At 37.5% G+C, this 12841-nt stretch overlaps 1 protein-coding gene across 1 annotated transcript; it reads left to right on the forward strand.

Annotated features, from left to right (window-relative positions):
• Positions 1-643: 643 nt before the first annotated feature.
• Positions 644-1423, forward strand: LOC144708522 (auxin-binding protein ABP20-like). The gene has a single exon (XM_078581894.1). It carries the CDS (start codon positions 756-758, stop codon positions 1404-1406), a length of 651 nt encoding a protein of 216 aa, XP_078438020.1. The 5' UTR covers positions 644-755; the 3' UTR covers positions 1407-1423.
• The last annotated feature ends 11418 nt before the right edge of the window (positions 1424-12841 follow it).

Raw genomic sequence — 12841 nt, forward strand, 5'->3', positions numbered from 1 at the left:
CATGATTAAACAACCACTCGTCTTTATATTTCTTTCCCACAGCAGAAGTCCAAAGCCTATTTCAAGTGATTCTTACTGCATTCAATGTCGCTGGAGATTGATATTGGAAGAGGTTATCTGTCTGTTTGTCCGTCTCTTTCTGTCTCTCTTGATCTCTCCCCTCTGTAGATTAAGTTAAGCGTATCTAATGCTTGTCCAAATTTTCTCCACATACTCCCTACAAGAAGACGATCCAAATATCGATATTTCTTCGATCTGGTTAAATTATTAAATATAGCTGCTCTACATTTCAGGTCAGTATCCATGTCACGAACATCGGATGCAAAGTGATGTGTTAATCTGCTCCATCTAAACCATTAAAATAATTCTAAGGGTGCAATTTTACATACGATTTTTTCTATCTTTTCCACCTCTAATATGAGAAGAACTAAAGAAATAAACAAGGACACACGGAAGAACAGAAGAAGAAGAGATGGAAAGGAATGATTAAAAAAAGGAAAGCTGTATGGTTTGTGCGCCCACTGAATTGTTATGCTTTCATAAGCACGAATCTTAACTTTATCTGAATTATTTTATTGCAAGTGTTGTGTATGGTTGAGCGTACTCTTGATCATCTTTAATGAGAAATCCTACAACCCACATGCCCCTGTTGTCTGCTTGCATGGAAGTAACCATCCAGGCTGGACCTCTATCTCTCCATTCGAACAAAACCCAAGTCCCAGACGAAGCGAGGGACTCAGAACAAGCCGAAGGAGATGAAGAACAGAATAGTCGCGGTAGCCATGGCAGCGGTGGCGGCGGTTACTTTGATGGCCCCGGCGGCCATGGCGGCGGTATCAGACTTCTGCGTAGCGGACTTAACAGCGCCGGCGACGCCGTCAGGGTTCCCCTGCAAGAAGGAGGAGACACTGACGGTGGAGGACTTCGTCTTCAGCGGCCTGGGCCAGCCTGGGAATACCACTAACTTCTTGAAGGCTTCCGTAACACCCGCTTTCGACTACCTATTCCCTGCTGTCAACGGCCTCGGCGTCTCTACAGCGCGTTTGGACTTGGATGTTGGGGGGGTCTTCCCTCTTCACGTCCATCCCTACGGCAACGAGCTTATGGTGGTGACTCAGGGACGAATCTTAGCTGGGTTCATAAGCTCTGGCAATAAGCTTTATTACAAGACATTGAAGAAGGGAGACGCTATGGTGTTTCCGCAGGGGTTGCTTCATTTCCGGGTGAACGTTGGAAGTAAGCCTGCGGTGGCCTTCTCCAGCTACAACAGCGCCAACGCGGGTATTCAAGTCACGGCCTATGCGCTGTTTGAGACCAACTTCCCTTCCGAGCTCATCTCCCGCACCACTTTCCTGTCCCCCCCCGAGGTTCAGAGGCTCAAGGCTGTGTTCGGTGGCACCGGCTAAGCTTCTCTTTCTCTTTCTCTCTTTCTCTCTCTCTCTCTCTCTCTCTCTCTCTCTCTCTCTATCTCTCCCTCTCTCTCTATCTCTTTCTCCGTCTCTCTCTATCCCTCTCTCTCTTTCTCTCTCTCTCTCTCTATCTCTCCCTCTCTCTCTATCTTTATCTCTAACTCTAACTCTATCTCTCTCTCTATCCCTCTCTCTCTCTTTCTCTCTCTATCTCTCTATCTCTCTATCTCTCTATCCCTCTCTCTCTATCTTTATCTCTATCTCTATCTCTCTCTCTCTCTCCCTCTCTCTATCTTTATCTCTCTCTCTCTCTCTCTCTCTCTCTCTCTCTCTCTCTTCCCGTCTCTTTCTGGCCTTGTCTGACTCTCTCGTCATCTCTAGCTGCCCGTCTGTCTCAATCTTTCTCTGTCGGTCCATGTCTCTCTTTCTCTTTTCCTACCTCTCCCCGTCTCGCTGCCATTATCTGTTCCCCTCTCTCTCTCTCTGCCCTTGCTGTCCGTCTCCGTCCCTGTCGCTCTGCGCGTATCTCTCTCCCGCTTTCGCTACCTTGACTTCTGTAATGATCTTCTCTTTTGTCTTGGGTTTTAAGGGGATATAAATAGGGACTAATGACAGACCTTTTTACATGGACAGAATTGGAGACGAATTCACCGACAGATTAAATAAATTTGGATTGGTAGGGTTATACCGTTCACATTTCTCCCCCAGACGAGAGATTGAACATGAATTCTTTTATTCTTTAATTTAATTCACGGAAGATAGATGATAAAACGAAAAAGTTATGAAATACTTTAGATGATCCGTTCTCTTTAAAAACCCATGTAGCTTTTGACGGTGCTTCTAAAAATATGATTATATAATATTCATCTAGTTCTAGGAAAGACTAGTAGAAGATATGATAATCAGACCTCATCCTTTCAATGGATTCCAATCCTTGCAAATACCAGGGTCAAGCGTACATTGTTAGATCCGCAGGAGGCTTGCATCGATTCTCAAGGATGATGAAGATTGTACGTGAATGTAAATCAATGTAAAACATACCTCGATCCATTGCGTCTTCTCTTAGTCGAATCGAACAAGCTTGAGGGGAGGCCTTTTGGATCAACACCGGATGACTTCTTGAAGTATCTCTGAGTAATGGGATGCTCAGGAGAAAAGTCAATTACCTTATGACCCAAGGACCTGACCCCTATTTATAGGAAGAGGAGATACTTAAGCCTCTTTAGCCTATCTTAATTAATCCCATCATTATAATTAAGACAGGCTTAGCCTCTACACAATTAATTACCACACGTATTGTTATAAATGTCTTAATCCCGTCATTAAGTGAATCATATATAAATTGGGATTTATAACTGACAGCTTAACAATATGCAATTATATACATACACATATATTATTGTCCATAGATTAAGAAATTAATCTAACATACATGCCCAATGATCATGGAATAGTCAACGGAGAAATTACGAAAATAATAAGAAAGAAATGTTAATAAAAGGATAAATATGAACATTTTTTTATTCCAGTAAATTCTGAGTTTTAAACAACATTTTTGCATTAGACAAAATTTACATGGAATAATCATCCAAACCCAAGGAGAGCCTGAAGTGAAACCATCTCAAGTGTTTGCCAAAATTATCTATTTTTGGGAAAAAAGATATTCAAATTTTAAAAAATAGTTTCAAAAGGATTCTGATTTTTTATAGAGGCCACCAATGCCTCCCAACACTAGGCACCAACACTGGCAGCCACCAACACAGGTCAATTGGATAGGTCCCAACCATTGCAACTCAACCACAATCTGATCGACCCAATCTGCTGGAATTTGGGTTGGATCAATGGGACCCGATTTGGTACAACCTGACCACTCTAAATGTCAGATTGATCTGATTCGTTTGAATTTGGGTTGGATCAACGGGACCAGATTCATTTCGACCTGACCACACTGAGTGTTTGATCAACCCGATCTGTTTGAATTTAAGTCCGATCAATTGGACCCAATTCGATCTGACCCAACTCAGTTGGTTCGATTGACAGATCCAATCTGATAGGGTTGGGTGGATTGCAAAAAGATGTTTAGTTTATAAATATGTAGGTTCCAGGTTTCCAGCCTGGACCCCTCTATTAGTTGTTGAGGCATACAATGTGTCTTAATAAAATATGATTCATAAATATTATAGTTACATATTTATGTACTTTATTTGATAAATAAAAAAATATAACAAGAAATATTAGGAAAAAAATTTATTAACTCGAAATAAATTATATTGAGGTTATTTGGTGCCAATAAAATTTATACGTACATTTTTTGGTTTCATTGAATGTAATAATTTAAGAGTTAAACTTTTTTAAATTCGAGGATTTCTTTATATCATTTTAAATTATTTAAGTTATCATTCCTGATTTTTTATGCTTGAATTCGTGTTTTGATTCCAAATTGGACTGTGATTCAGTTTTTGTATTATTTTAAAATTGTTCATTTGGATTAAAAGCTTTGAAATTATGATGTTATATGACTGACAGTGCCTTCAGCATAAAAGGACCTAGATGGTTTCAAACATAGGTTCCCATAAGTCTACTGACGAGTACAAGTTGATTGTAACATCTACTATATGTTATGATCAACTAGCACAACCATCCACATGCATTATGTGATGCGTAAAAGATACACATTACTGATTGTTTTGATAATCTTGTACTAGGGTATAACTTCCACGGTGTACCCTAAACATAGCGGTCAAAATAAATCCCTCTATCAAACTCTGAGCAGTAACACGAAGGTTATGAATTCACATATTGTCCTCCTCCTTTATAGTATTAGGAGCCAAATTCCTCTAATTTGGGCGGGCGGAGCAAACTCCATGCCAATTTATTTGGAAGAAGGGACTAAGCAATAGTGTATGACCCAAAGGCTGGGGTAGAGAAACCATGTATTTGGGTAGAGTAAAGTCTAGGGATGCACATAAATCTATTTCTGCCAAGTATCAAAAGTACTACTCAGACTGAACTCAGTGGTTGGTGGAGCAAACTCTCAGTCGCATGAGCGCCAGGGAGGGATAATCATACCGCAAGAAGTCGTTGGTTCCATGCGATTAGTGTTCAGCAATGTATTATGATTGATGGAGAAAATGCCAAGTTATAGTGTAGTTGTTGATATTCTGAACCTCACTTGGAGAATATCAGCTTCTCCCTTTCCATGCATTTGAGGGTTGTGTGGAATGATATCTTTAGTGGGAGCTTGTTATTAATGAGCACACCATCTGCTAGAAATCCTTAGGTATTGAAGGACCTGATTTCCTAGAAACAAATCCATCATCGAATAACCGCCTCTATGGCATATTTGATGCCAATCCTTTGATATTCAAAACATTATGATTAGATCATTCAAGACTGAGATGTAAGCTAGTGTCATTTGGAATGATGCTCTTATTAAGCAAACATAGAATTTTGCTGAAGGAAAATGAGATGAGTATCAGAAATCAAAGGTTAACTCTAATAAGCTTCAAGGCTTCACCTCCTCAATGAGTTGTGAGGTATTACGATAGTAAAAAGACATAGAACCTGAGGGCATGAGATGCCATATGACAGTTATTTGGAAAGTAAAATAGGGATCATAAGCATAAGATATTGAAGATTCTATTAAGAAATTCACATGGTTGAGGGATCTTTAATTTATGATTATGTGCTGTAGAAGATTAATGGACTAGGTGGTGACATGTGCTTGGAGAACAGTTGTCCACTACATAAGCGCTAATCTCATCATTCAATTTTTCCTTAACTTATATTCATAGTTCATTGTTACTTAAAAATTAATGAAAATCATGTCATTATTTTTGCACTATTTTACATGCTTAAGAATCTTTAGGGCAAACCTTTAGAAAGAAAAATCGAAGAGCCCATTATATGACTAACGAGAAGGTGTCCGATATCATTAAAAAGCACTAGAGGAGGAAGCATTTCAAGATAGCTTTACCGCAACAGGGATACAGGTGACAATGATTAATTTCACCATGGTTATGAAATATCACTAGTAGAGGTACAATCTAGTACATCACTTAGCTCAAGGGAAGCAGAAGCATGGTGAGGTTTTAATTTATGGTAAGTGGGTGACATCTGAGGAGATATAGGTGAAGTTGAAGATATCAAATACCAAAAAGGTTATGAGAATAAATATATGAACACTAGATCTCAAGCTTATTTTGGGGGATACATAATCTTTGGGAGATTATTATGTTTTGAAAATAATCAGGAACATGATTTTGTATTAGGAATAGAAAAGGATATTCCCAAACTATTGTGAACAATATGTTTTGTTTATTTGAAAATTAGATTGATCCCTTTAGCACTAGTATTCATGGTAAAAGATCTGTTGGATGTTTCTTACAATCATCAAGTTTATGTTAATTGTAAGAAAATTAAAAGCTGATGGAAATTATGCGGTTGTCAAGCCAATCACACCACCAAATTTTTATTAAGTTCATTGAATGAATTATTTTATTATTATTATTATTCCTATGTGATATTTATAATGAAGTCCACGAATGCGTGCAATAATCGTGTGAATAATGATGAGATCATAATGTAGTGATCAGTAGTCTTTAAACATGTATTGTAAATGTTTCAATTTGATGGATAGTTGAGATGGACAACAAGTTATCCACATAAAATAACACTATATTGTTCTACTTATACGATTAGTATGATTGATCACGTGGTTGTTAGAGTGAAGATCCTATGGACAAATGGTGGGTGCTCTTTGGATAGAGTTCACTAAACTGATCCGTATGAATCACTGAGTGGTATTATACCTAAATTTCAATAAGGTTTATTCATTTCACAGTAGTATAAGTGATTTTTTGACTTTGAGACACTAAGGACATCTTGTGGATGGATGGCTACGTTCAGACTACAGCTTATATTTCCTTAAACATGAGATTTAAACAAGTCTAAGCATAGATATAACAAGAAGCCTAAAGATGTATAAGAGGAGATTGAGTCAAGGGAGATGATGCAAATAATTTCCTGGCCAGAGTAGTGAGGATATTAGATAAGGCATTGTCCAATAATCCTGGTCATGCATAGTTACCAATGGAATGATGGATTAGGGTTGAAAGATTAACCATACACTATGTGGTTTGAGATTATAACACAGAAACACAGATGAAGGATTATGCATATATGGTAGCTGATAACGATAAAGTCTCCATGAGAGATTTTAAACACAACTTTGTATTTTCTAGATCATGAGGTATAGATTGGAACTGTAGGGCTGGAACTTGATCTATTTGATTGTGTTAACGTGATCCTTGGTTAACTAATCTATATGTTAATATGGTTAATTAATAGGTTAGCCAATATTTGTTATTGGACCTTAAGTTTATTTGACTAGAAGGATATATATGCCTTGAGGGTCACACACATAAGATTATTGGGGCTTTGGCGGATATACTTTTACATAGTGTGTTTTCATGAAAAAGCTTAAGTAAATTATTAAAAGGGGAGGGACATTCATTTTAGGCACCCATGTTAGAAAGATCTGGGTGCAACCCCCTTTCTTCCTCCTCATTTTCTCCACTCATCTAGAAATAGGGTCTTTGTGGTGAGAAGATCTACAAGGGCTTCAAGAAGAGTTGGAGATGAAGAAGTGGAGATTCAAGATCATCTTGATTACATGGATACTTCTAGAGGCCAGGCACGTGAACAACTTTAGAACACTCACCGAAGGAGTAAGTAAACGATGGAAAAAGTTCCCTAGAAGGTACACTTGATGTGTAATAAGATTGATTTGGAATCGATCATAGCTTTTGTTGCATAGAACACACTTTTGATCTTTTCAATCAAGCCACTAAAACCCAACCAAAAAACTTTGAACAAGGCTCATCTTTATGATCTTGGGGACAGTGGCAAAGGAAGATGATTACATGAGATGGATATGATGCATACTTAGTGCATTTGATTTTGAATCAATTGCAACTCAGTAATGATACCTTATTGGTACATTACCCTTGTTTCAGATTTTGGGAATGGAAAATGTGCCTAGGAAATGATGCCGATATATGTTGATGCATTTATTTATATACTCGAAAGAGTATCAAAACTTTCAATAAAATTGAGGAGAAGAACACTTGAGTGCGAAATTCATAGAAGTTCACGAAGGATTTCCATCAGTACAAGCATTCATATATGTCAGACTCTCGATAGGATTGGAAAGGGGTAAATCATCAATCTTTAGTTTGTCATTTAAGTTTATTCTAGCGTGATACAGAGATCATCAAAATACCTCTTTAACACCTCCACTAACATTGAAAATGATTTAATGTATCATCTTCCTTGAGTCAATCTCCTTTGATAACGAGGGTGGACAATCCCCTTTGTGTATTTTTTCCTATACAAGTTTAGAATAGTTTGAATCTTGTGATTAGAGACTCGTAAACCATAGTTAGAGTATAGTTGTCTAACCATAAGGTGTCTTTTGTATATCATGACTACTTATAGGTGATAAGAATCAATCTGATTGACATTTAGTTATAATCCCATGGAGGGATTCATACAGATTATTAAGTGAACTCTTTTTATAAGGAGAATCCACCATCCATCCATAGTGTCTCTATAGAAATGGTTCTAAGATCAGTCATACTTATCATATAAATCATATTATATAGTATCATTCTTTTGAGATAACTTGATTCATGTCTCTACTATCATTCAAATTGGAATATTTAGATTACATGTTTTAAAAGGAGATGTCATTGTTGTATGATCACATTATCAGTTACAAATTCATTTTTATCTGAACCTAATACTGACATCACATAAGAATAAAGAATCAATTGCTATTTTAATGAACCTAAAGATGATAGTGAACTATGAATTTCTTAATATCCCGGATAATATCCATCAATGGACACAATAGATATGAACTAAACTGTCTCATGGCATTGGCCAACCCTTAGAATATAAAACTTCTGGTGGTGAGGAGCTGACATCAATGTGCCAAATATTCATGTTTCTGTGAACCCTTGGACAAGATCAGCTTGATATCTATAGCCTAAATTTTATCCATTAAGATATGGCCTTTCCACTTCGCATCACTATAATACAGGCTGAAGTTGGCTCCGACAAAATGGGTGGATCTTATAGTCAAGCTACATTTTGCCCTGGAGACCTATGTAACCTTTTTTACACATGCGCCCCATACAGAGTCTACACAAGATTTTCCCTTGGCCTGTGAGTAGTGACACAAACTTATAATTCTGGCTCATCTAGAGTGTCATCTTATTGGTGGCTTGGACCCCAGAATAAAGGCCTTCTTCAACTTCCATGTATGCTGCATCAAAAACCCAAAGTTGGTCTTATGTAACAGTACACCTGCATAGGGTCTTGTTATCCAGGTACAGGTAGTCTACATCTTCATAGGCATTTCCACACTTAAATTCTGCCCATATTATTACAACTTTTGTGGAGGTCATAACTTACCCATCAAGAAATTTCATACTCTATACCCATTATAGTTATGGTCACTGTTTACTAGGGAATTGGTTGCTGCTTTGCTTGCCATTAGGTCATCAACATACTTTAGTTTGTAGCACTAGATAGGTATCAGCCCCATAGATGGTATTATGACTTTGAAGAGACCTGTGTTTTGGGTTAACAATTAGCAAGGTCACTATGACCTCCTTTTTGTGGAGCTCCTCCTTGTCCTAAATTTATGTGTAAATTTTGTTGATTTACATAAAGAGAGTGTTGCCTTATACTTTTAGTCATTCTCTACCTTAATACGTAGATTTTGGGTACATGATCCTATTGTTTAAGGTCATTTGAGCTTTTCGTAGGAGTATGACAAGGTTCAATTCAGCACCATAGTGCTTGGTACTCAAACATGGGTTACTCAATGAGAGGCCTTCTCTATCTCCCTATTTACCTTGAAAATAAAGGTCACCATGCATCCTTCAAGCTATAACCACCTTTTGTCTTACCTAGTCTCCTCAATCCCTTAACACCACCTTTTATTCCATTGTGAGACTGCGAGAGACCGTTGGTGCTAATCTACATAACATTGGTGTCCACTCTTATGCACCCATACTATATTAACATTCATAGAGTATTTTGACAAGATCTTTATCTCGTAAACACGCTGTAAACCTAGCCCTTATCTACACATCACCATAACATACTTGCTATTGGAGCTATGGAAAGGGTGAAATTCTTCTCATTTTGTAGGGTCTGCCGTGAGGAGCACTAGAGGTCATGCACAACGTCAAACAATGGGTATGGAGAACACACCATCTTGTTCTACCCATTATCGGAGGCTCCCCACTTGCATGCAATAAACTTTGCAACCGGGAAATCCTGACGGCTTTGACTTCCATCACCACTTGGCTACAGATTGTTCATTCACATCCCCGGCCAATAGGCTTTCTAAAGCTCAATGTGGATGGTGCGACCAAAGGGAACCCGACCCCAGCAGGTGGAGGTGGTATCCAACAAAACAACACAAGGAGTATCTTTTTTGCTTTATCATCTTTATTTGGAATATAGACTATATACCTGACAAAGCTACGAAAATACGTGATGGCTTGCTCCTCTGTAGGGAGTGAAACCTTCACATTATCATCCTAGAAATGGACTCACAATTGTTGGTCAACATGCTCCATACATACTAATGTTCCTAGTGGCGTCTCCAAGGAGTCAAGCAAGGCATCATGGGATGTTGCCCACGCTTGGCAAACAATGATGGAATATATATTCTGTTTAGTGAATTACATACACTCTTAGACAAATCCATATATGTATTTCCGACATATAAATGGATTTGAGAAAATGAGGTTGGATAAAAAAGATATTAAAGAGAATTTTTGGCGCGAATTTAACTCAAATTTGCGAAAGATGCAAGTGGAAATAAATTGATAAATTCCTGGAAAATCTCCTCCCTCTTTGTAAACTTAGCTTAGGGAGTCTTGTATAAACTATTTACATTTATCCAATTTTTTCTTATTATTTATGACATTATGATGAGATTGGGTACCAAAAAATGGATTTAGTTGGCTTTCACATAATGCGAGAAAGTCATAATATAATACTAGGGAGGAGTAAAGAGTTTTTGGACATGACATACTCAACAAATGATTAGAAGCTTATTTTGTAGAATTTGAATTCATACAATAAAATTAAAGTAAATTATACATTTTTTTATTTATGAATTAAGTATCGTGATATTCTCGTAAATTTTATCTGTTGTGATAGTTCTACTCAGGGCAACACAGGTTGTGCCATATCATAATTTTATAGTTAAGGAAAAGTTAAAGCACCATAATTTTATAGTTAAGGAAGATACCCACTCGCTCGGTATCTATTACTTGTGTTCTGGGGTTTCTACACATATATATGTACTTAATATTGAGGTTTCTAGTTATATATATGTACTTAATATACATAATTAGTGTTATGAATAAAAATCAGAATTGAGAATTGATTTATATTCAATAGTTTATTAATTATATTATTTATATAAATAAAATACTATTTTAGTACTTAATACTAATTTATATATGAAATATTGTATAACTAGTACTAGTTCTTCATTTTATAAGATTTCTTGAAAATGGTATTGAAATTTTTAGAGTTATATATAATATATTTTACTTGAGTTTATTGCCAGTAATATTATACTATGAGAATATTGATACTTATTGATACTTTTTCTCATAAAAAATAAGCTAATTCTATATATAATAAATACTTATAGACAGTTTATATTTCTAAGACAAATAGCATTTATACCTGTCGTTTATTCTTTCTGTTTGGCAACATGACCAAATGGTAAGACGGGAAACTGCAAATCCTTTTTTCCCGGTTCAAATATGGGAGTCGCCAGATCAAGAAAAACTCGTGATTCCTTACACTATCCTGTTAGTCTAAACCTAATTTTTCATAAAGAGAACCAAACAGAGGGAAAGGTGTAGGCCCTTTTATAATACTTAATTCTAAGAAGTAACCATAGGTTCTCAAAAGGAAAAGCTTGTTATTCTTCAAACAAGGTATTTTTTCAGTATGTTACGATCAAACCAAACTGGATAAGTAAATAACAAACAGAAAAAATATTAAGAGACAACTATGAGAGTCATAATGATGGAGGACCATCCAGTCGAGTCGTCCAGACTCGCAAACAACCACTTCATGAAGCTCAAGCCAATATGAAGAATCTGCATTTCTGCTACCAAGTTTGAGAAAGTCACATTCACATTGTCTTGTTATGCTTTGTATTCCTTTATGGTTATGATGGCCTATTCCTCGTTTATGGGCCCGTCATTTTGTGTTTTTACTTTTCTCTTCATTGTCTTTGACTGTAGGAAGGCCCCCTCCTGCGCCTGTATGGGGCTCATGTTGATACTATAGGAAGGCCCCCATACGTGTTTTTGTTGTTTGGTGTGTTAACCTACACCTTTAGAGGGGGGAAGCCCATGTTGACTTCTTCCCCCTAAAGGACTCTCTTAAGCGGAAGCCCAAAAAGCTTCCCCTTAATAGGGGCGGCCATGCATCCATGACCATTCCCCCTTCTATTATAAGAAGAGGGAAAAATGAACATGGAGTTCAGATCTGGAATTATTGAAGGCAGTTGTGTTTTTGATGGAAAAAACCGCGCGTTGAAGATTCAGTTTACATATTGCACTTTCTAAGGTTTCACCATCCCTTACTTTTGGAGATAATCGGTCATGAAGTAAGTCTCTAGTTGATTTGCTACATTCAGAGTCACCACCTCCTTGTTGACGTTCCCTGGATCTGACGGTGCAAAAGTATTTGGTCGTTGTATAGGCCGACCTCTCTAGTCAAAGATAGATAATACATCATCTCGTCGATCGTTGTTGAAGCACCATCACAATGCCACTTTGACACATTGAAAGGTCAACTTTTCGATCACCGCCACACAGTGGACGCCACTTTGACGTACCAGCAATAAAGAAGAAAAGTCATCTTTTTTAGGTTTTCCTCTTTGTACCACGCCCCTGGTTCCACATCTAGATCACGTCAAAAGAAGAAAATCCTGAAGGTGATCATCCTCCCCTTATCACCCTCCTATTCCGTGGTCAACCCCAATCTTTCTCCAGATCAAACCGTCAACATTGCTGGGTAACTGACGCATCGCCAAGCCATTCTTCATTCAGTTTGGGATTCTGAATCATACATTCAAAGTTGTTCTCAACATTAGGCATGGTGGATCAAGACTCTAGTGTATTAATCATGACATCTATGATTGGCATAGTCTGCTCATGCCAACAGTGGTCGATAATTGTGCCGCAGGTGTTTCTTCAACCGCCGTGCATTGGTCCTGCTATCGAATAGGATTTCCATGGTCCTCTCAGCTGAGATGGTGATGCCTCTACCTGTACTTGTGGACGACGAGAATGAATCAACACATGTTCCCTCAACCA

The sequence above is a fragment of the Wolffia australiana genome, chromosome 10 (genome assembly GCF_029677425.1).
Source record: "Wolffia australiana isolate 7733 chromosome 10, ASM2967742v1".
Classification (NCBI taxonomy): domain Eukaryota; kingdom Viridiplantae; phylum Streptophyta; class Magnoliopsida; order Alismatales; family Araceae; genus Wolffia; species Wolffia australiana.